The sequence below is a fragment of the Bufo bufo genome, chromosome 2, assembly GCF_905171765.1.
Source record: "Bufo bufo chromosome 2, aBufBuf1.1, whole genome shotgun sequence".
NCBI lineage: Eukaryota > Metazoa > Chordata > Amphibia > Anura > Bufonidae > Bufo > Bufo bufo.
This window is the reverse complement of record NC_053390.1, coordinates 725,144,466-725,168,083: the sequence shown is the minus strand read 5'-3', so window position 1 is coordinate 725,168,083 and position 23,618 is coordinate 725,144,466. Positions and strand designations below refer to the sequence as shown.

The following is a 23,618-nucleotide window of genomic DNA, read 5'->3' as shown; positions in this document are numbered from 1 at the left end:
AGGTCCCCCGTCAGTTTTCATTTGTCATACAGGGCAAATACAAATGGGACAGTAGAGAAACTTGATTCATTACCCTCTTTACGGTCCGAAGGATGATTACAAGAAGCATCCAAAAGAACAGGGCAATCACGCCGGTGCCAACCAGAATAATGAGTTCCAGATTTGTTTTCTCTTCTGAGTCTGGAGGAAAACAATTGAAAATTTGACAGTTCATGTCAGCTCACTGTTTTAGGGTAGCTGTAAAGTCATCAAACACAGTCCATTAATCCCGTGCAAGTAGGATTACAGAGAAAAATTAGGCCTGCTGCTTTGTTGGTTCAGTAGGACATTTATTCTGTAGGTGAAAAAAAATCTACTGCTGTTTCTGTAAAAAGGTTACCAGGGGCCCCAGGGAGACAAAACACAGTTCCCAGGTCATTGTATAACACCCAAAATCAACAATCAATTTTCCACAGTGATGCTTTGCGGTTTTTTTTTTGTTGTAATTATCCAATACATAAAGAGAAGACATCTCTATAACTATACAGTATATGTGAAAGGTGGTAGACCCACTTTTGTTTCCTTAACTGCAGTTATAAAAATAAAAAATAAAAAGGTAGGTCCACCACCTTTCATGTTAGGCTACTTTCACACTAGCGTCGGGGTTCCGCTTGTGAGCTCCGTTTGAAGAGTCTCACAAGCGGCCCCGAACGCATCCGTCCAGCTACCAATGCATTCTGAGTGGATGCGGATCCGCTCAGAATGCATCAGTCTGGCAGCGTTCAGCCTCCGCTCCGCTCATCAGGCGGACACCTGAACGCTGCTTACAATGTAAGTCAATGGGGACGGATCCGTTTGAAGTTGACACAATATGGCTCAATCTTCAAAACGGATCCGTCCCCCATTGACTTTCAATGTAAAGTCTGGACGGATCCGTCTGAACTACTTTCACACGTAGAACTTTTTCTAAGCTATAATGCAGACGGATCCGTTCTGAACGGATTGCATTATAGGAGCGGATCCGTCTGGGCAGACCCCAGACGGACCCGCTCTGAACGCTAGTGTGAAAGTAGCCTTATCCGTAGTGCTGCCTCTTCTTCGTTCTTTTTTTTGGACCTAGAGCTACCGGTCCGGAAGGATTTGCACTGGTCACATAACAGTGCTACTATGCTTTTTCTTCTATATACAGTATATGTGGAGATATAATGAGGTAGGAAACCATCTAGGAAAGATAGAACCCAGCTAGCATTGCTTTTACTTAGACCCCTCAAAAATAAACTAGTATATAGAGGTGGGACGAATCCAATTTTTTTCAAATCCGAATCCGAAAAGGTTCTCGAATCTATCGAATCTCGAATCCTGTACATAAGATTTGTGTGAACAGTGTAAGAAACAAAGTGATCAAAACACTTATGGGGGGGATCTGTGGATGGCACTGTTATGGGGGGGATCTGTGGATGGCACTGTTATGGGGGGGATCTGTGGATGGCACTGTTATGGGGGGATCTGTGGATGGCACTGTTATGGGGGGGATCTGTGGATGGCACTGTTATGGGGGGGATCTGTGGATGGCACTGTTATGGGGGGGATCTGTGGATGGCACTGTTATGGGGGGGGATCTGTGGATGGCACTGTTATGGGGGGGATCTGTGGATGGCACTGTTATGGGGGGATCTGTGGATGGCACTGTTATGGGGGATCTCTAGATGGCACTGTTATGGGGGATCTCTGGATGGCATTGTGATGGGGGATCTGTGGATGACACATATATAGCATCTTATGCTATGTGCCATCCACAGATCCACCACCCCCCCCCCCCCCCCCCATCACAATGACCCTAAATACAGGGGCTGGGGGCCGGCATCTGGATTAGGAATGACAGCGGGGACCGGTGCAGTCCCTGTATTCAAATGCACCCACCCCGCTCGCTGTAGTATAATCTTATGATCTAACCTGTATTGTTAAGATATAATAATCCATCTGTATTACTTACATTACAACATTAAGTTCCGTAGCAGAGAGGGAGGGAGGATGGGCGGGCGGCGCGTCAGTCACTACGTCACACGCCCATGCTGCCTGCTTCATTCATAAAGTGGGCGGCACGTGACGTAGTTAGTGACATCGGATTCGAATTTAGTAAATGAGGTCGGGATTCGAGTCCACCAAGATCCGAGGGATTCGTGGATTTGACGGATTTGTCGTCCCACCTCTACTAGCATATGTTCCTTAAAGATGTTTTACAGGAGGAATATAAAAAAATAAGTAAATAAACAAAGATGCTTTACTCACCTCAACCGATTGCCTGCTGCTGTTATTCTGATGCTGCTCTGGTCCCTGCTGCTCTGCACTTCCTGTCCAGGCTAGACACATGGAAAACCCTAGGAAAGTCCCACTCAGGCAATTTCTGGCTAAGAAGGGTCACCACTAAGACCAGTGGTTGGCTGAGCTGGTCTTTTCCAGCATTTATGGCATGTCAAACCAGGACAGAAAATGCAGAGCAAAGGGGATAGGAGCAGCACTGGTATGACAGCGACAGAAAATTGATGAAGGGGAGGAAAGCTTCTTTGCCACTTTTACCAATTTCTGGCTCAGTTTTTTTAATTCCTCCTGGAAAAAACATTTCATGGGCTTTCCCATCAAAGAAAGTAATGGAATATTGACATCATATGGACCCCCATGGATCCTAAGAAGTAAGGGCTTTAACACTGAGCCTGCTCTGCAGCTTCCCTTGCACAGTCACCCCAAAACAAGAAAACACAGCAATGTTATGTATAAAATACATATTTTATTGTTCAAATATACAAAAATATTAAAAATCCAGTACTAGCAACATACATACACAAGAATGAAGAAAACCGGACCACACATAGTGTCATATGTCAATCTATAAAACCCCTAGCACAGTGTTGGATGTGGCAGCACTCCAGCCCTTGCATTCTTACGACTATGGCAGTCCCAGAAACTCTCATTGAAAGTGAAGGCACATACCACTAAAACCCAACAATTAAGTATTGATTTAAACGATAAATGCATGGAGGAAATGCCCTCAATAACCTCCAGGCTCTGTCCATCATGACTTAGGCTACTTTCACACTGGCGTTTCTTGGTCCACTTGTGAGAGCCGTTTCACGGCTCTCACAAGCGGCCCAAAACGGATCAGTTCAGCCCCAATGCATTCTGAATGGATAAGGATCTGTTCAGAATGCATCAGTTTGGCTCCGTTCCGCCTCCATGCTGCTTGCAGCATTTTGGTGTCCCCCTGACGATGCAGAGCCAAAAGTGATCTGTCCTGACTTACAATGTAAGTCAATGGGGACGGATCCGTTTTCACTGACACAATATGGTGCAATTGAAAACGGATCCATCCCCCATTGACTTTCAATGTAAGTCAGGAAGGATCCGTTTTGACTTTGTTCATGATAATGCAAATGGATCTGTTCTGAACGGATACAAGCGTTTGCATTATCGGTGCGGATCCATCTGTGCAGATACAAGACGGATCCGCACCAAACGCATATGTGAAAGTAGCCTTAGGATGATGACTAAAGTTTTTTCCTATAAATTTCCTCAATTGGTGTTTATGAAAGAATATGATAATTATACCAGCTATTTGTTAGAAAAAGTAATGGATAAAATACCGGTATATGTTGTAACTGTTATTCATTATTTTTTCATTAAACATAGTTACCATTCACTGTAAAGTACATTTCAGCCTCTGCACAACCCAAATTGTTGCAAGCTCGGCAGGTATAGAATCCTTCATCTTGCTTCCTTACACGTTGTATGGTCAACGTTCTGTTCTGATCTTTTAAAATAATGCCTGTAATAATACAATGAAGTGTAAATGAACTGGTGTATGACATCCTCACAAACAAGAATCTATTTTAATAACTGCATGGCGCATCCTAAAACACATCGCTATGTAATGGGCTTACAATGAAATTGAACTCAGCTTATATGCATACTGTATGTTTGTGCACTGGGGACAGGAACTGAGCGGAGTGAATACAGATGTAGTAGAGTTGATACACATGCTTAACTAGATGCGTTAACTAAACTAGTTGTGTTAAGCTGACACCTTCAATTGCTTTTCAATGGCTTTTTTTACAGGATATCACAATGAGTTAAGAGTTTGAGTGTTAACTCTATTATATCTGTACGTCTAGGTACAATAGCAGGTATATAAAGGGAATTAAATGTCAAATGGTGAAAATATAATTTATACATTAAAAACAGAAGAAAAGATCATTACCTGAATCTCCCACCAGAGCATCAGAATTTTTAAACCAAAGAATTTGTGGATCCGGCAGCGCAGAGGCCGAACAGCGCACCTCCAAAGTCTCACTGACATTGGTTGTCTGGTTCTTGAGTTCAGGGTGAATAACTGGCCGCTTTTGAGCTGTTTGTTAGACAAATTCACTTTATTTTTAAAAATTCATATACATGCTTAAAAGTGGAGTGTATTTTCATGTATGTAGCAGAATATATATATATATATATATATATATATATATATATATATATATATATATATATATACACACACACACACAGTACAGACCAAAAGTTTGGACACACCTCATTCAAAAGGTTTTCTTTATTTTCATGACTATGAAAATTGTAGATTCACACTGAAGGCATCAAAACTATGAATTAACACATGTAGAATTATATACATAACAAACAAGTGTGAAACAACTGAAAATATGTCATATTCTAGGTTCTTCAAAGTAGCCACCTTTTGCTTTGATTATTGCTTTGCACACTCTTGGCATTCTCTTGATGAGCTTCAAGAGGTAGTCCCCTGAAATGGCTTTCACTTCACAGATGTGCCCTGTCAGGTTTAATAAGTGGGATTTCTTGCCTTATAAATGGGGTTGGAACCATTAGTGGCGTTGAGGAGAAGTCAGGTGGATACACAGCTGATAGTCCTACTGAATAGACTGTTAGAATTGGTATTATGGCAAGAAAAAAGCAGCTAAGTAAAGAAAAACGAGTGGCCATCATTACTTTAAGAAATGAAGGTCAGTCAGTCAGCCGAAAAATTGGGAAAACGTTGAAAGTAAGGGCTATTTGACCATGAAGGAGAGTGATAGGGTGCTGCGCCAGATGACCTGGCCTCCACAGTCACCGGACCTGAACCCAATCGAGATGGTTTGGGGTGAGCTGGACCGCAGAGTGAAGGCAAAAGGGCCAACAAGGGCTAAGCATCTCTGGGAACTCCTTCAAGACTGTTGGAAGACCATTTCAGGGGACTACCTCTTGAAGCTCATCAAGAGAATGCCAAGAGTGTGCAAAGCAGTAATCAAAGCAAAAGGTGTCTACTTTGAAGAACCTAGAATATGACATATTTTCAGTTGTTTCACATTTGTTTGTTATGTATATTATTCCACATGTGTTAATTCATAGTTTTGATGCCTTCATATTCATGAAAATAAAGAAAACTCTTTGAATGAGAAGGTGTGTCCAAACTTTTGGTCTGTACTGTATATATACATACACTGCTCAAAAAAATAAAGGGAACACAAAAATAACACATCCTAGATCTGAATTAATTAAATATTCTTCTGAAATACTTTGTTCTTTACATAGTTGAATGTGCTGACAACAAAATCACACAAAAAAAATGGAAATCAAATTTTTCAACCCATGGAGGTCTGGATTTGGAGTCACACACAAAATTAAAGTGGAAAAACACACTACAGGCTGATCCAACTTTGATGTAATGTCCTTAAAACAAGTCAAAATGAGGCTCAGTAGTGTGCGTGGCCTCCACGTGCCTGTATGACCTCCCTACAACGCCTGTGCATGCTCCTGATGAGGTGGCGGACGGTCTCCTGAGGGATCTCCTCCCAGACCTGGACTAAAGCATCTGCCAACTCCTGGACAGTCTGTGGTGCAACGTGACGTTGGTGGATAGAGCGAGACATGATGTCCCAGATGTGCTCAATTGGATTCAGGTCTGGGGAACGGGCGGGCCAGTCCATAGCATCAATGCCTTCGTCTTGCAGGAACTGCTGACACACTCCAGCCACATGAGGTCTAGCATTGTCTTGCATTTGGAGGAACCCAGGGCCAACCGCACCAGCATATGGTCTCACAAGGGGTCTGAGGATCTCATCTCGGTACCTAATGGCAGTCAGGCTACCTCTGGCGAGCACATGGAGGGCTGTGCGGCCCTCCAAAGAAATGCCACCCCACACCATTACTGACCCAATGTTCTCCACGGCGTCTCCATGTCACGTCTGTCACATGTGCTCAGTGTGAACCTGCTTTCATCTGTGAAGAGCACAGGGCGTCAGTGGCGAATTTGCCAATCTTGGTGTTCTCTGGCAAATGCCAAACGTCCTGCACGGTGTTGGGCTGTAAGCACAACCCCCACCTGTGGACGTCGGGCCCTCATATCACCCTCATGGAGTCTGTTTCTGACCGTTTGAGCAGACACATGCACATTTGTGGCCTGCTGGAGGTCATTTTGCAGGGCTCTGGCAGTGCTCCTCCTGTTCCTCCTTGCACAAAGGCGGAGGTAGCGGTCCTGCTGCTGGGTTGTTTCCCTCCTACGGCCTCCTCCACGTCTCCTGATGTACTGGCCTGTCTACTGGTAGCGCCTCCATGCTCTGGACACTACGCTGACAGACACAGCAAACCTTCTTGCCACAGCTCGCATTGATGTGCCATCCTGGATAAGCTGCACTACCTGAGCCACTTGTGTGGGTTGTAGACTCCGTCTCATGCTTTCACTAGAGTGAAAGCACCGCCAGCATTCAAAAGTGACCAAAACATCAGCCAGGAAGCATAGGAACTGAGAAGTGGTCTGCAGAACCACTCCTTTATTGGGGGTGTCTTGCTATTTGCCTATAATTTCCACCTGTTGTCTATCCCATTTGCACAACAGCATGTGAAATTGATTGTCACTCAGTGTTGCTTCCTAAGTGGACAGTTTGATTTCACAGAAGTGTGATTGTCTTGGAGTTAAATTGTGTTGTTCAAGTGTTCCCTTTATTTTTTTGAGCAGTATATATATATATATATATATATATATATATATATATATATATATAAAAATCAAACGGCAGCACTAGTCCAATAAACTACGGGTGCAAAATCCTCAAAACCACAGGCTCTGCAGTCAATATAAGACAATATGTATCCAAAAATGAGGCAGCACTCCAGAGTAAAGTGAAGATAGTAAACCCTTTATTGACCCCTCTGCAACGTTTCCCTTGGTAAAGACTGCATTGAGCAGTTGAAACGTTGCAGAGGGGTCAATAAAAGGGTCCACCATCTTCACTTTACTCTGGAGTGCTGCCTCGTTTTTGGATACACATATATACAGTTGCAAGAAAAAGTATGTGAACCCTTTGGAATGATATGGATTTCTGCACAAATTGGTCATAAAATGTGATCTGATCTTCATCTAAGTCACAACAATAGACAATCACAGTCTGCTTAAACTAATAACACACAAAGAATTAAATGTTACCATGTTTTTATTGAACACACCATGTAAACATTCACAGTGCAGGTGGAAAAAGTATGTGAACCCCTAGACTAATGACATCTTCAAGAGCTAATTGGAGTGAGGCATCAGCCAACTGGAGTCCAATCAATGAGATGAGATTGGAGCTGTTGGTTACAGCTGCCCTGCCCTATAAAAAAAAAAAAAAAACACACACACCAGTTCTGGGTTCGCTTTTCACAAGAAGCATTGCCTGATGTGAATGATGCCTCGCACAAAAGAGCTCTCAGAAGACCTATGATTAAGAATTGTTGACTTGCATAAAGCTGGAAAGGGTTCTAAAAGTATCCCCAAAAGCCTTGCTGTTCATCAGTCCAAGGTAAGACAAATTGTCTATAGATGGAGAAAGTTCAGCACTACTGCTACTCTCCCTAGGAGTGGCCGTCCTGTAAAGATGACTGCAAGAGCACAGCGCAGACTACTCAATGAGGTGAAGAAGAATCCTAGAGTGTTAGCTAAAGACTTACAAAAGTCTCTGGCATATGCTAACATCCCTGTTAGCGAATCTACGATACGTAAAACACTAAACAAGAATGGATTTCATCGGAGGATACCACAGAGGAAGCCACTGCTGTCCAAAAAACACATTGCTGCACGTTTACAGTTTGCACAAGAGCACCTGGATGTTCCACAGCAGTACTGGCAAAATATTCTATGGACAGATGAAACCAAAGTTGAGTTGTTTTGAAGAAACACACAACACTATGTGTGGAGAAAAAGAGGCACAGCACACCAACATCAAAACCTCATCCCAACTGTGAAGTATGGTGGTGGAGGCATCATGGTTTGGGGCTGTTTTGCTGCGTCAGAGCCTGGACGGATTGCTATCATCAAAGGAAAAATGAATTCCCAAGTTTATCAAGACATTTTGCAGGAGAACTTAAGGCAATCTGTCCACCAGCTGAAGCTCAACAGAAGATGGGTGTTGCAACAGGACAACGACCCAAAGCATAGAAGTAAATCAACAACAGAATGTCTTAAACAGAAGAAAATACGCCTTCTGGAGTGGCCCAGTCAGAGTCCTGACCTCAACCCGATTGAGATGTTGCGGCATGACCTCAAGAAAGCAATTCACACCAGACATCCCAAGAATATTGCTGAACTGAAACAGTTCTGTAAAGAGGAATGGTCAAGAATTACTCCTGACCGTTGTGCACGTCTAATCTGCAACTACAGGAAACATGTGGTTGAAGTTATTGCTGCCAAAGGAGGTTCAACCAGTTATTAAATCCTAGGGTTCACATACTTTTTCCACATGCACTGTGAATGTTTACATGGTGTGTTCAATAAAAACATGGTAACATTTAATTCTTTGTGTGTTATTAGTTTAAGCAGACTGTGATTGTCTATTGTTGTGACTTAGATGAAGATCAGATCACATTTTATGACCAATTTGTGCAGAAATCCATATCATTCCAAAGGGTTCACATACTTTTTCTTGCAACTGTATATATATAGTGCTGCTCACAAAAGGTGTACTACTCCTTGAGTATACTAGTGCTCTCTTTCATATTAAGTTATGCACTTTTATGTCAACAGGTCATGATCAGAACAGGTCTGAAATTAGGCAAGATACCATTCAATAAGATATCTTAAGAGATATTACTGGTGAGAAATTGAAAGACAATATTAGAAAGTGACATAACATATCATTACACAGTGATTTTTACATATAACTGGCCAACCCTTTAAGCATGTATGGGGTCTTAATCTAACTCTCCCAATTCTCTTCCTTGCATTCGATGCACCACAACTATTAATAGATGCATTCCTCTTAAAGGTGTTGTCTCAGTTCAGCAAATGGTATTTATCATGTAGAGAAAGTTAATACATGGCACTTACGTATGTATTGTGTTTATCCATATTGCATCCTTTGCTGGCTTGATTAACTTTTCCATCACATTCACTGCTTGATTTCATGGGTACCGACCACCCTGCAAGTCCATGCGCCTGAAAGGGAGCTGGTGTAGCTTTCCGGCATAATCAATGCCAATTTCCTCATATAGATTACAATACATGTGCCAGACCAGCTATGGCCGCCCTACACTCTTTGATGCCAGTTTTCTAGCACACAGGAGTTGACAAATGCCCCCGTGTGTATTTTGTTACTCAATCAAGCCTAAATGTGGTTGTACTTCTAATAGGACTGCATAAATGCTTCCCCTGTTCCAAATTACTATTTGTGTTATGTCATTAGGAAACCTTCATATCAAGTACAAAACTCAGGCAGACCATTTGGACAATGCTAGAAAATCTCTAGTCTTATGCTATAATTGTAATATTTTGCATACCATGAACAGTTAATTCAGTGGTGAAACATCGCTTCCGCAGGGTTTTCTTCTCCTGAGCTATGCACTCATAGTGCCCTTGGTCATCCAGGGAGATGTTACGCAGTGTCAGCTCCAAAGTAAAGTATTCTCCACTGATATCCTTAGTAACGTGATTCATTTTAATGAGGTTGGTCACATCTCCACAAGTGTGCATTGACCAGCTTCTTGCTCCTGGAGACCTCCTCTTGAACCACATTACGTTTCCATAGGTTAACTTATCAGCAATACATTTCAAAGTCACATTGACTCGCTCAGTGACCCTGCCTCTAGGGTGCATGCTGACATCAAGGCCACCTAAAACACAGTGTAATGCATTATTCTTTTCATTTCTCTTATTTTGTTGACATACTTCAATCAATACACCATACAATCAAGTACCATCCATAACATATAAGAGACGCCCGCCACTCTTGAGCAGACAGTGCTATCCATTCCACAACCAGATTTGTGGAACTAACCAGGTGTCACATATTGGTTGGTAAATGAAAATACCTATATTTTAATGACCACTCTGAGAAAGTTCTCAAGCAGCTATTCCTGCACCATTCTTCCCTAAAAGCAATGCTCCAAGTCTGATAAAAAGGATTTTTTCAAAACACCTCCATACAAAAATTGAAGCAAATAGAGGTACAGTGGCACCAAACAGAAGTCTAAAGGCATGGCTTCATACAACTCCAAGGTTGCACGGAGCCGTAATACGCTTCTATGCCCAAATGTTAAGGGTATGCAAACTATTTGGATTTGTACCAAAGGTTGGTGTTTTCATTATATAGGGCCACGTGAACCTTTGAAACAGCTAACGGGTGAGTGGTGATAGATAAACAGCAGAATTTTGAAAGCACCTATGGCTAAATAACTAAATCACGGACAATGTAACTTACTGAAATAAGCAAATTATTTTAATTCCATATATCAACAAAATAGAAAGCTATCACTGAAAAGTTTATTTAACTTACGTGTTACATGGAAAGGAATGATGTGTTCATCCCTTCCAGCCTGGTTTGTGGCCGTGCACTTGAAGATGGCAGATACATTAGCTGCTGATATAAGCAGCTTACTCACAGTCTAAAGCAAAGAAAATAATATTTACCATGTGTTATTACCTAGATAAGTGTAAGGCACCATGCATATGACTGCACCATGACTCTATTGTAAGTAGCAGGAGACTTATTGAGGAGCATGTACTGCATATACTGTAAGTGTATACCTCTGTATGAAACTGGGGCATGCAGAGGTGCAATAAAGACCCTGTTTCATGGCATGGGATGTTGTATTACATAAGATATTTTCCCCTCTAAAGCATTACTTGCAGTGGTGGATAGCAACCAATGGAGCTTGCACAGCAGCACAAGTTACAAAGCAATGTAGGACTCTGTGTGCCATGTACATAAGGCCTTAATAAGAAGAAACAATGTCACCTATAACATAGTTTCATTTTTATCCTTGAATTTGATTCAAATTAAATTTGAAAATTTACAAATTTTTTTGCAAATAAAAATGTATGTACACCAACAGTACGCGGTCTCAGTGGTTATCAATGGAGCCTTGCAGCTGTGGTCCTAGGTTCAACTCCAACCAAGGACAACATCTGCATGAAGTTTGTATGTTCTTCACGAGTGCCTGTAAAGCGCTGTGGAATATGTATGCGCTATATAAGTGAGCATAATAAATAATGTGAAACATCACAACACATCTCCTTCCTTTTCATTTGACTTGATACTATACTTATACTCAACTCATACTCTATTTCATGTATGTGAAAAAGCGCACCTTTAGTTTTCCTTCGATGATGTCATTACGAATATCTTGTGCCTCAATTACATTCCCTCCATAATGGTCATTAATATCCCTCCAATTTGGACAACTGTAGGGATTTTTCCCTGCATTATAATGTCTGTAAGAAAGGAAACATACCTAGAGGTTAATAAAATATATGACATGTTCAATAAATATAATGACCCTTAAACAATGTGTTATATTCAGGTTCAACGGAGACTGAGAAGATCTATAATCGGTAAATAAATACAATCGTCCGGGTGAAAAGGTGAATTCCCTAGATCGCTACCAAAATTAGTTCTAATTCTGAGGTGGGAGGAAGCAGGGGATGGGGGGTTACAAGAAAAAAAAAACAAGTTAATTTATAATTTCTTATTTCTACAATTATATGGATGTGAGGAAGCAGCATGGCTACAAAACCATGGCATCAACTTAATGTTGTTCTATGAGACGGTAGGAAGCACTATGGCTCCAGAGGAAGAGCTTAAAGGAAATCATCTGGACAACAACAACAGGAAAGCGGAATACTCTAGTCTCTGCTGCAGGAAACTGAAGCCTGTGCAGAGGTCTGATAAGGGAAACCATGTGGTCTCAGAACAGGATCCTTCTCTGTCACACTGTACATCAATCAGCACACTTCCTCTTAAATGGCCTTTCACACAGATAATCTTAAGAACCATATAGCCTGAGCATAATTTTGCCTGAGAACTACTGTATAGAAGAAGACATGATAAGGGATTTGTCCAGAAAGGTCTGCAGACACATTTAAGAGGCACTACAAAGAAATCTGAGCTCGTACAAAGGAGGCATCATGGTTTTAGACAGTCTTAGATAAGTGGAAGAACCAGGTAGCAAAAAGATGTCTCTTGTACCAATATGCTGAGTTATCTTCTAGCCACTATCCATTCAACTCCCATGACTTTAAGGCTATAGGTGGACAAGTAGACGCAACCAATGTCCATGAGCAGTTTCTTTGTTATCATAAGTATCATGGAAAGGTTTACAGTAATTAGATGTTCCACAAAGGTTTTCCAGCTAAGAGAGGCTATAGACCTAACTAACTAGGACAAAGTCCTCAAAAATAAAAATACAGCCATAAATGGGATATTTTTAAAACCATCCTAAAATCTAATTGTGAGAGGTACATACCTTATGGGAATAAAAGGTTAAGGAACAAGAAAAAACAATGTGGATAAATAGAATTGTAAAGAAAGCAATAAATGACAAAAAGAAAGCATTTAAAATCACTAAAACAAGAGGGGAGCGAGGAAGCATTGAAAACTATAAGGAAAAAATAGAATATGTAAAAGACAAATAAAAGCAGCCAAACTAAAGAATGAGAGATTAATTGCCAAAGAGAGTAAAACTAACCCTAAAATGTTCTTCAATTATATGGTAAAAAGTATAAATCTGAAGGTGTCAGCCCTTTAGAGAGTAATTTAGAGAGTAATGAGGGGGTGTTGTAGAGAGCGATGAGAAGAAAGCAAAGCTATTAAATATTTTTTTCTCCACTGTATTCACTGAAGAAAATAAACCATCAGATGAAATGCAGAATGTAAAAGTAAATTCCCCATTAAAATTAAATTAAATTAAAATAGACAAATCGCTGGGACCAGATGGCATACACCCCCGTATCCTAAGAGAATTAAGTAATGTCATAGCCAGACCCTTATTTCTGATATTTAAGGACTCTATAATGACAGGGAGTGTTCCACAGGATTGGCGCATAGCGAATGTGGTGCCAATATTTAAAAAGGGCCCAAAAACAGAGCCTGGAAACCATAGGCAGGTAAGTTTATTAATATCTGTCGTGGGTAAACTGTTTGAAGGTTTTCTAAGAGATGCTATCTTGGAGTACCTTAATGAAAATAAGCAAATAATGCCATATCAGCATGGGTTTATGAGGGATCATGTCAAACTAATTTAATCAGTTTCTATGAGGAGGTCAGTTCTAGACTTGACTGCGGCAAATCAATGGATGTCTTATATCTGGATTTCTCCAAAGCATTTGACACTGTACCACATAAAAGGTTAGTATATAAAATGAGAATGCTTGGACTGGGGGAAAATGTCTGTATGTGGGTAAGTAACTGGCTCAGTGATAGAAAACAGAGGGTGGTTATTAACGGTACATACTCAGATTGGGTCACTGTCACTAGTGGAGTTCCTCAGGGGTCAGTATTGGGCCCTATTCTCTTCAATATATTTATTAATGATCTTGTAGAAGGCTTGCACAGTAAAATATCAATTTTTGCAGATGACATTAAACTGTGTAAAGTAATTAACACGGAAGAGGACAGTATACTGCTGCAATAAACAAAGCAATAGTCCAGGTCCGCGCTTCTTAAAGAGATAGAATCGGAGATAGTCTTATAGAAGGAAAGCGCAGTCAGTTCATTTCCCACGCTGAAGCTTCCCCACAAAATCACACCACACTGCTGACCGAAACTCCACAGGGAGTTTCGGTCGGCAGTGTGGCGTGATTTTATGGGGAAGCTTCAGCGTGAGAAATGAACTGACTGCGATTTCCTTCTATAAGGCTATCTCCGATTCTATCTCTTTAAGAAGCGCGGACCTGGACTATTGCTTTGTTTATTGTGTGTTATATGGAGGAAGGATCGACTCCTATTTCTAGGACTGCTGCTGTTTAGTCTGCAATTTTACACATAGAATTTTCTTTTTTTATCTAGTATACTGCTGCAGATGGATCTGGATAGATTGGAGGTTTGGGCAGGGAAGTGGCAGATAAGGTTTAACACTGACAAATGTAAGGTTAGGCACATGGGAAGAAATAATGAAAGTCACCAGTACATACTAAATGGTAAAACACTGGGTAACACCGACATGGAAAAGGACCTAGGAATTTTGGTGAACAGCAAACCAAGCTGTAGAAACCAGTGTCAGGCAGCTACTGCCAAGGCCAATAAGATAATGGGTTGCATCAAAAGGGGCTTAGATGCCCGTGATGAGAACATAGTCCTGCCACTTTACAAATTACTAGTCAGACCACACAGAGTACTATGTACAGTTCTGGGCTTCTGTGAACAAGGCAGACATAGCAGAGCTGGAGAGGGTTCAGAGGAGGGTAACTAAAGTAATAACTGGAATAGGTGGACTACAGGACCCTGAAAGATTATCAAAAGTAGGGCTATTCACTTTAGAAAAAAGACTGAGGGGAGATCTAATAACCATGTATAAATATATCAGAGGTCAGTACAGAGATCTCTCCCATCATCTATTTATCCCCAGGACTGTGATTGTGACGAGGGGACATCCTCTGCGTCTGGAGGAAAGAAGGTTTGTACACAAACATAGAAGAGGATTCTTTACAGTAAGAGCAGTGAGACTATGGAACTCTCTGCCTGAGGAGGTGGTGATGGTGAGTTCACTAAAAGAGTTCAAGAGGGGCCTGGATGTATTTCTGGAGTGTAATAATATTACAGGCTATAGCTACTAGAGAGGGGTTGTTGATCCAGGGAGTAGGGCCTCCTGCACACCACCGTATGGCTTTTTCAGTGTTTTGCGGTCCATTTTTCCCAGATCCGTTGTTCCGTTTTTTGTTTCCGTTGTGTTTCCGTTTCTGTTCCGTTTTTCCGTATGGCATATATAATATACAGTAATTACATAGATAAAATTGGGCTGGGCATAACATTTTCAATAGATGGTTCCGCAAAAAACGGAACGGAAACGGAAGACATACGGATGCATTTCCGTATGTGCTCCGTTTTTTTGCGGACCTATTGACTTGAATGGAGCCACGGACATGTTCTATCTTTAAACGGAACGGAAAAACGGAAATACGGAAACGGAATGCATACGGAGTACATTCCGTTTTTTTTTGCGGAACCATTGAAATGAATGGTTCCGTATACGGACCGTATACGGAACGCAAAAAACGGCCAGTAAACGGGGGAGAAAACGGTCGTGTGCAGGAGGCCTTATTCTGATTGGAGTTGGGAAGGAATTTTTTCCCCTAAAGTGAAGAAAATTGGCTTTTACCTCACAGGTTTTTTTTTTTCCTTCCTCTGAATCAACTTGCAGGATGACAGGCCGAACTGGATGGAGAGATGTCTTTTTTCAGCCTTATAAACTATGTTATATTAGACGGGGCAATAATCGGGCAGATTATCAGGAATGAACACTCCTGCGAACGCTCGTTCCCGACAACCTGTCCGTCTAAAGGTGCAACTGATTACACAATGAACGAATAGAACGCTCGTTTATAGGGTAAAACTGTCATTAGTGCATGCATGTAAATTATCGTTTCTGGGCAGCAAATCATGTGCAGTGGAAATATATTGATGACCTATCCTCAGGACTTGACTGGGACAAGCAGCTGTAATTATACTAAGCTGCCTCTAAAAAGGAGACCACGTGCAGGTAATTTTGAAGCGGAAGCAGCAGTTGCATGAGCATCGCTACTCCTTTAAACAGCCGATTGGTGGGGGACCGATCTGATATTGATGGCCTATCCTGAGGATAGGTCTTCGATATCTTTGCACTGCACAACCCCTGTAATCTTCAGGAAAACAATAAAAATGTATATGGAAAGTCCAACTTTTCACCACAATTTTAGATCTAAGGTAAGGACAACACTAGCAGCCCTCTAGTATCAACTGTTTATGACCAATTATATACATTTAGGAAATTTGGAAATAAAAAAAGGTGCTTTCTCCCAGAAACAATGCCGCACACAGCTTAAACTGACTTTTATAATCCTGAATTTCATGAAAAAGCTGGTTTACATGGAAACAATTACAGCAGCCACAATGTAGAGAAACAATGGTAGGCTTTATAGAGTCAGGTTCTGATTACCAGACAATCCTATTTTAAGTAAATGAGGTTACTGTAGTATTTCTACTCACAATGCATACGGAAAAAAGAACATGTTCCATCCAGTGCAATGTGGTAACAATAATACTCCACAGAACTCCAGCCTTTAGTATTAGCTATTGATAATGTAAAATCACAAGGACTCACTGTGAAAAGTACTTGCATTCTTCTTCCAGCTGCCATGACCACCGAATGCTCACAGGGTTTGGTATTCCATATGCTGTACATGTGAGAGAGGACGGTTTGCCATACTTGTATGATTCCAGGGTGGAAGACACGGCCTTCTCGCCTATATGCGGTGGTACTGCAGAATAATATATGCACATCTGCTGTCATCTCCGTTATGTGACTAATAACATGTATGCAATACAATAGACTGAAACTCACCATGTACAAAGACTTGAAAAGTGTGACTCTCATAATCTCTCGTTTTTGGATTAGTTAGAGTAACAGTATAATTCCCAATGTCGTCTTCATCACAGTGATTGATTGACAGGAAAAATGGGAATCTGTGACGCACGGGAATTCCATTTTTCATCCTTAAAGCAAGGTAAAGTCACAGTTACACCTTTAAAATTTGCATAAAGGAAAGTACCAAGAGCGATCCTCTTATACTGGATGTACCATTTCACTTCAGGAGTGGGATATGCTGTAAATTTCACCGGTATCTTGATGTGGTCTCCAATCTTGCACACAATCACCTTTTCCAATTCTTCATCAATTAATATAAATGGCTTCTCTGCAAGTAGAAATTGTAGGCAAATGTTCAATTTTCAGTTCAATACCAATACATTTATAATGCAAAACCGAGTTCAATATTTATTTGCATTGCCTGAGTAGCACCAACATATATTTTGCACCACTGTACAGAACGTCATTATTCACCACAATGGGACTCACAATCTATTTTCCCTATCTCGGACACAATTTAATAGGAAGCATTTCAAACTGTCAGTATGAGGTGAAAGAACCCAAGTACGTGCAAACAAAACCCCATGAAACCATTAGGAGAGTATACAGAATAACATTATCTGGCCAGTTATTCCTACACATTAGACTGACACCTAATATAAGTCTCTACTTTCCTATTTATACGTCACATTTGGACCATTGTGGCTTTGGGTGGAGAACCTGACTCAATGCACATCTTTACTTACGATGTACGATGACCTTCGTGGTGTTGGTCTTATTCATCCCTCCAGTGTCTGCTGTGCAGCTGTAATCCCCTTCATCTTCCAAAGTTGCCTCTTCTATTATGAGCAATCCTGTGTACTCCGGAGAACTTTGTACAGGCGATTTGGATAATTTTTGTATTGCTCTTTTATCCTAACATCGTAAAAAATAATAATAATTCTAACACTAATATAAAATCTAAATCCTTGCATTCATGGTACAGAAAGAACAGATGTCTCGTTGCATGTTACATCTGTTGGCAGTGTTTTCACTGTTCATGCATGTGATTGTGACAATAACTATCTGCATAGTATGCGCAGGGTATCTCCATATTGATAGACACTATTCCCTATTTTTTCTACTTATGAGCTACCTCTTTACCAGAATCACTGCACTCACTGAAAATCTGTGCACTCACTGAAAAACCTATGCAGCACAAACGTCATCAGGGCTCTCAGTCTTACTGAGGGGTCGTCTTACAAACAACAGAGCTGCTGAAAGTGAATGTGTTTCAGGATGGCGAATCCTGCTAGCACATGATGTTCTTGTGCTGGAGCAAATATTTTATAGTAGTTTTCACTGTGGCCACTAAACTTAATAATATAACACCACTTTCTGTTCTGTGGGGGTCACTTTTCAGCAGTCATCTCATTATTATCACAGGCAGACCATGAGACTACTATGAGGCCCAGTGGCGGGACCAGCACACTAAAATTCTTCTGCCCTTTCCTGACACAAATCCACCGGATTTTACTGCACATGCCGCTATGAGTGCTCAGTGCAAATAGATTTTTACAGCTCCACCTAGTGGTGGCTGCAGGTAGCTAGTTTTAGTACATAATGTATCAGAGTAAACAGGATATGTAGAGCTATAGGAGAGAGATTTAGCAATGTATTTATCCCAGTTGTGCAAATAATTTTGCCATATTAATAGAGCACCTGTTTTTTCTTTTCCCAAGACTAAAGTTGGGTAGAGTGGGTGATGCAGAGCATGACTTTTTTTAATTTGGCAGATGAGATCTGTGTATGTCGCTGATAATAATCAAAGAAAACACCTCTGTACAGATCGCACAGGATCATCATGTACAGTAGATTATGGTCACAGCAACCCTCATCCTCTCTGTAAAAAAACTTCTACACAGGTCACAGATGATGCCCTCATTACTCTCCAGTAGAAGTAAATTAATCATCTCCAGACTACCGTCTCCTATGGCCCACGTGAATGCTGTAAAACATATCTCTAAACAGCAGCTCAGACAAGATGGGAGCCTCCATTATCATGTATGGAAAATGGAATAAAAAATCTAGTAGAATATGTTACAGTATCTTGTTTTAATTAGTCAAATATACAAGTGACACAGTCCATTTAAACACCTAATGAAAAACATGATTTACCTCCATTGAAGGGTAGTCCCATCGAAATTGGACTCTGACATTGTATGGTGTGTGCGCACTGCAAGATAGTTCTAGCCTCTCTCCAACAGCCACCTGGATCTGAGGGTGCGGGTTCATTAATAGACTGAAGATTTTAAATTCTAAAAGTATGGAGGAAAAAAAAAAACAATATTTTTCATTTAAAATGAAGAATAAGAGTCCATTCACACGTCCCAGCCAGCACCCCCAAAGAACTGCTTATTCTTGTCTGCAATTGCGGACAAGAATAGGACATGTTCTATTTTCTTCCAAAGCCGCGGACCAAAAGATCGGGGCCGCGCTCCGGAAATGCAGATGCGGACAGCACACTGTGTGCTGGACGCATCCATTCAATCCCCATAGAGAATGAATGGGTCCGCACAATTGCGGAACGGATGTGGACCACACTTGCGGACATGTGAATGGAGCCTTATCCTGAAAGTTTTTAACCTTGAAGGGTAGGTTCGCATCTACAGCACAAACTCCAGTAGTCTGTTCCGCCACAGTAACAGCCTACTGGAGTTTACCATATTCGGCATAGCCAGATACCCATTGACTATAATTGGTTCTGACGGGGATCTCGCAGCTTTCCGGCATGACTTCCACTGCATGTAGCAGTATTTGTCTGTTAAAAATCCGGCATTTATGCCAGAAAGCAGCCGGATACCTGTCGGATCTCAATATAGTCAATGTGGCATCCAGTTATTGTGGATACAGTAAACCCCAGTAGTCTGTTCCTCTGGAGAGTACCAGGATTTGTGCCAGAAATGTGAACATAGCCTAACAAGACTATGTTGATGATAATATGGTATTGTAGATCATACGTATTTTAGAATAAGTTATATCTGACTCTTACCTATAACTACAATAATGTAGTCGGAGGATCTGTATGTTTGACCATTCAGTACCGTTTCACAGAAGACCATATCGTAAACCCTCAGCAGCTTACTGAAGGCGATGATGCCCTTTTTGTAGTCCCATTGTATACTGTGCCCATTGGGTGTAAATGTGTTTTCTGTATATTTCTACAGGAAGATATATAGATTTATAATCAACCCATTTTACCAAAAACAAAAATCATTCAATTTATGACAGAATATCATGGATAAGAATCAAAGGCTTGAGATGGCCATGGACCCATAGATCATTCAACCAATAAATTATGGATATGTTCACATCTGCAGATGCCTGAGGAAGTTCTACCTGACACGCATATCTATGCCAATTTATATGTGGATAAAGTGGATAAAGTCAGTTGTCGATTTCTCTGTTCAGTTGAAATGGGTGAAATCTGGGACAGCTAGGGAATGCTGTAGATTATGAAGATCCAGAGCATATTCTAAAATCTGCATTTTTTTTAGCCATTAAGTTTTAAATGAGCTCTTAGAAATCCATATCTTGCAACATTGAAAGAAGAAATGAAAGAAGAAATGTGTTACAAAACTCTGGGTATCCCTTACTGTTCGCAGGGTTACGTTGAGATCCTCTCTGGAAGTAAAGCATGGAACTATCACAGTCTCATTTCCTGCAGTAGCACCACCACGGATGTACACAGCAATGGGTTTGTCACTTGGAAATTTTGCAAATGGAGAGCTCTGATCTAAAGATGAAAGGAATGTTTAAAAAAACATGCATCGTACTAACCATAGAGCAATGATATAACATAGAGCTGGCCATAGGGTTTAATGGAAATGATGAATATTTTTTAATTCAGCCCTTAACAGCAGACAGAAAATTTATAGTCAATCAAATCATTTTAAAATTCGTTTTCCAGGATGAAAACTGCTCTGGAGACATTTATTTCACCAAATGTCACCACTTTGAGGGGCATAGAGAAGAGGTAACAAGACCAAAGTAGATCCAGCAGGTAAAATCAAGAAGGTCTTTATTTCTTCTGATTAAAATGTAGAAGACAATATCCCGCTAGTGAAAAATCTGACGCATTTCGACCAATATAGGTCTTAATCATAGATCAAGACTTTCTTGATTTTACTCACTGGATCTATTTTGGTCTTGTTGCATGTATGAAGGGTGGAAACACAATCAAAATCCATACTGAGCAGGTCAGATGACCTTTCCTGAGAGCTGGACATCGCTACTATACAAGGCATAGAAGAGAGGCCACCATTTCCTATGGTATTCCTCCCACCAATCTCCACCTTCTCTTTTGATCATGTACAGAAAGGTTGGCATTTGTCTGCCATCACCTTCCATCTCCTGCCAGAGAGAAGGGAGGCATTGTTGTTTCCATTCCATCTTGGCTAACACTGTACTGGCTGTGAAGACTGTATAATACATGACAACATGCCGCAATAATCCCACCTGACTGTACATGAAATATAGATAAAATAGACTTAGGTTTAAGGTCCCTTTATTGTCTTCATACAATATAAGTGCCATGCAACCACTTACCAAAAATGGACACGTGAACACTGGAGGCTGCGTGGCTTTCTTCATACGAGCACTTGTATATTCCAGTGTCATTTGCTGTAAACTGAGACACAACCAGTATCTGACAATGGATACTTTCATTGCAAATGCTGAGTGACACACGGTTATCAACAGGACCAGGCCATGACCAAACCACTGCCTGCTCCCCACTAAAAAATAAAGAACATGCATTTACATATGCACATAATTTTACAAAAAAGTATAATAATACAAAATGTAATGCTGGAATATGTCACACCCAACACGAAATATAAATATATAGAAAGCAAATTCTCAAAAAGTTGGATTTGCAAATCTCATAGACTCATCTTATTCACAACTCACAATATCGAATCATACCCATTTTAATGTAGTGCTGCCTGAGGGCCCGTTAATCACGAGCAGCCGGCCTTGTCCTTTGTGCATATAGAGTTCTCCAGATTCTCTGAATTTTTTGATAACATCACAACTGTAGATGGTGGGATATTCAAAGTCTTCGCAATTTTATATTGAGGAACATTTTTCTGAAGTTGTTCCACGATTTTTATGTGCAGTTTTTGACATCTTTGCTTCTGAGAGGCTCTGCCTCTCTAAAATACTCTTTTTCTATGCCCAGTCATGTGACTTAGTAGTAAATTGCTCCTCTGGCTGTTTTTATTAGTACCACTTACTTTTCCAACCTTTTGTTACCCCTGTCCCAATTTTTTGGAGCTGCGTGTTCTAAATAAGTCAATTGTTTTAATGAAATGGTAAAACATCTCAACACCTGCTATGTGGTCTATATTCTATTGTGAATAAAATATGGATCTATGAGATTTGCAAATCATTGCTTTCTGTTTTTATTACATTAATTTCCATATTACACAGCGTCCATACTTTTTTGGAATTACAGTGGTTTATATACATTTATACAGTGTGTATATATATATATATATATATATATATATTTATACACACACACACACACAGTACACATACACTATATACAGTACAGACCAAAAGATTGGACACACTTTCTCATTCAAAGAGTTTTCTTTATTTTCATGACTATGAAGGCATCAAAACTATGAATTAACACATGTGGAATTATATACATAACAAACAAGTGTGAAACAACTGAAAGTATGTCATATTCTAGGTTCTTCAAAGTAGCCACCTTTTGATTTGATTACTGCTTTGCACACTCTTGGCATTCTCTTGATGAGCTTCAAGAGGTAGTCCCCTGAAATGGTCTTCCAACAGTCTTGAAGGAGTTCCCAGAGATGCTTAGCACTTGTTGGCCCTTTTGCCTTCACTCTGCGGTCCAGCTCACCCCAAACCATCTCGATTGGGTTCAGGTCCGGTGACTGTGGAGGCCAGGTCATCTGGCGCAGCACCCCATCACTCTCCTTCATGGTCAAATAGCCCTTACTTTCAAAGTTTTCCCAATTTTTCGGCTGACTGACTGACCTTAATTTCTTAAAGTAATGATGGCCACTCGTTTTTCTTTACTTAGCTGCTTTTTTCTTGCCATAATACAAATTCTAACAGTCTATTCAGTAGGACTATCAGCTGTGTATCCACCTGACTTCTCCTCAACGCCACTGATGGTCCCAACCCCATTTATAAGGCAAGAAATCCCACTTATTAAACCTGACAGGGCACACCTGTGAAGTGAAAACCATTTCAGGGGACTACCTCTTGAAGCTAATCAAGAGAATGCCAAGAGTGTGCAAAGCAATAATCAAAGCAAAAGGGGGCTACTTTGAAGAACCTAGAATATGACATATTTTCAGTTGTTTCACATTTGTTTGTTATGTATATAATTCCACATGTGTTAATTCATAGTTTTGATGCCTTCAGTGTGAATCTACAATTTTCATAGTCATGAAAATAAAGAAAACTCTTTGAATAAGAAGGTGTGTCCAAACTTTTGGTCTGTACTGTGTAAATATATATATATATATATATATATATATATATATATAAAAAACTGGTATATGTAACTGGGGAACTATGATTCATATCAATATCTTTTTTCTGAGTCACTTCTGCTTCCACAGGAAATTCTACAAGTACACAATGAAAGCTGGAGCAGCAAATCCAGTAAATGTATGTAATCTAAGATCACTCTTTCCAGCAAATGTCTACTTAAACAGTGGGTTTTATTAAAAGGGTATTCCGTT

At 40.5% G+C, this 23,618-nt stretch overlaps 1 protein-coding gene across 1 annotated transcript in view; it reads right to left on the bottom strand.

Annotated features, from left to right (window-relative positions):
* KDR (kinase insert domain receptor) overlaps positions 1-23,618 on the bottom strand; it is a 40,900-nt gene that overhangs the window by 13,614 nt on the left and 3,668 nt on the right. The window contains exons 3-16 of the mRNA XM_040418854.1: positions 21,436-21,623; positions 20,484-20,623; positions 19,880-20,048; positions 19,006-19,145; positions 17,595-17,763; positions 17,062-17,176; positions 16,825-16,976; positions 16,585-16,741; positions 11,599-11,722; positions 10,785-10,893; positions 9,790-10,122; positions 4,232-4,378; positions 3,668-3,799; positions 74-180 (exon numbers count right to left, since the gene is read on the bottom strand). Of these exons, the coding sequence (XP_040274788.1) occupies positions 74-180; positions 3,668-3,799; positions 4,232-4,378; positions 9,790-10,122; positions 10,785-10,893; positions 11,599-11,722; positions 16,585-16,741; positions 16,825-16,976; positions 17,062-17,176; positions 17,595-17,763; positions 19,006-19,145; positions 19,880-20,048; positions 20,484-20,623; positions 21,436-21,623 (2,182 nt within the window). The remainder of the gene's footprint in view (positions 1-73; positions 181-3,667; positions 3,800-4,231; positions 4,379-9,789; positions 10,123-10,784; positions 10,894-11,598; positions 11,723-16,584; positions 16,742-16,824; positions 16,977-17,061; positions 17,177-17,594; positions 17,764-19,005; positions 19,146-19,879; positions 20,049-20,483; positions 20,624-21,435; positions 21,624-23,618) is intronic.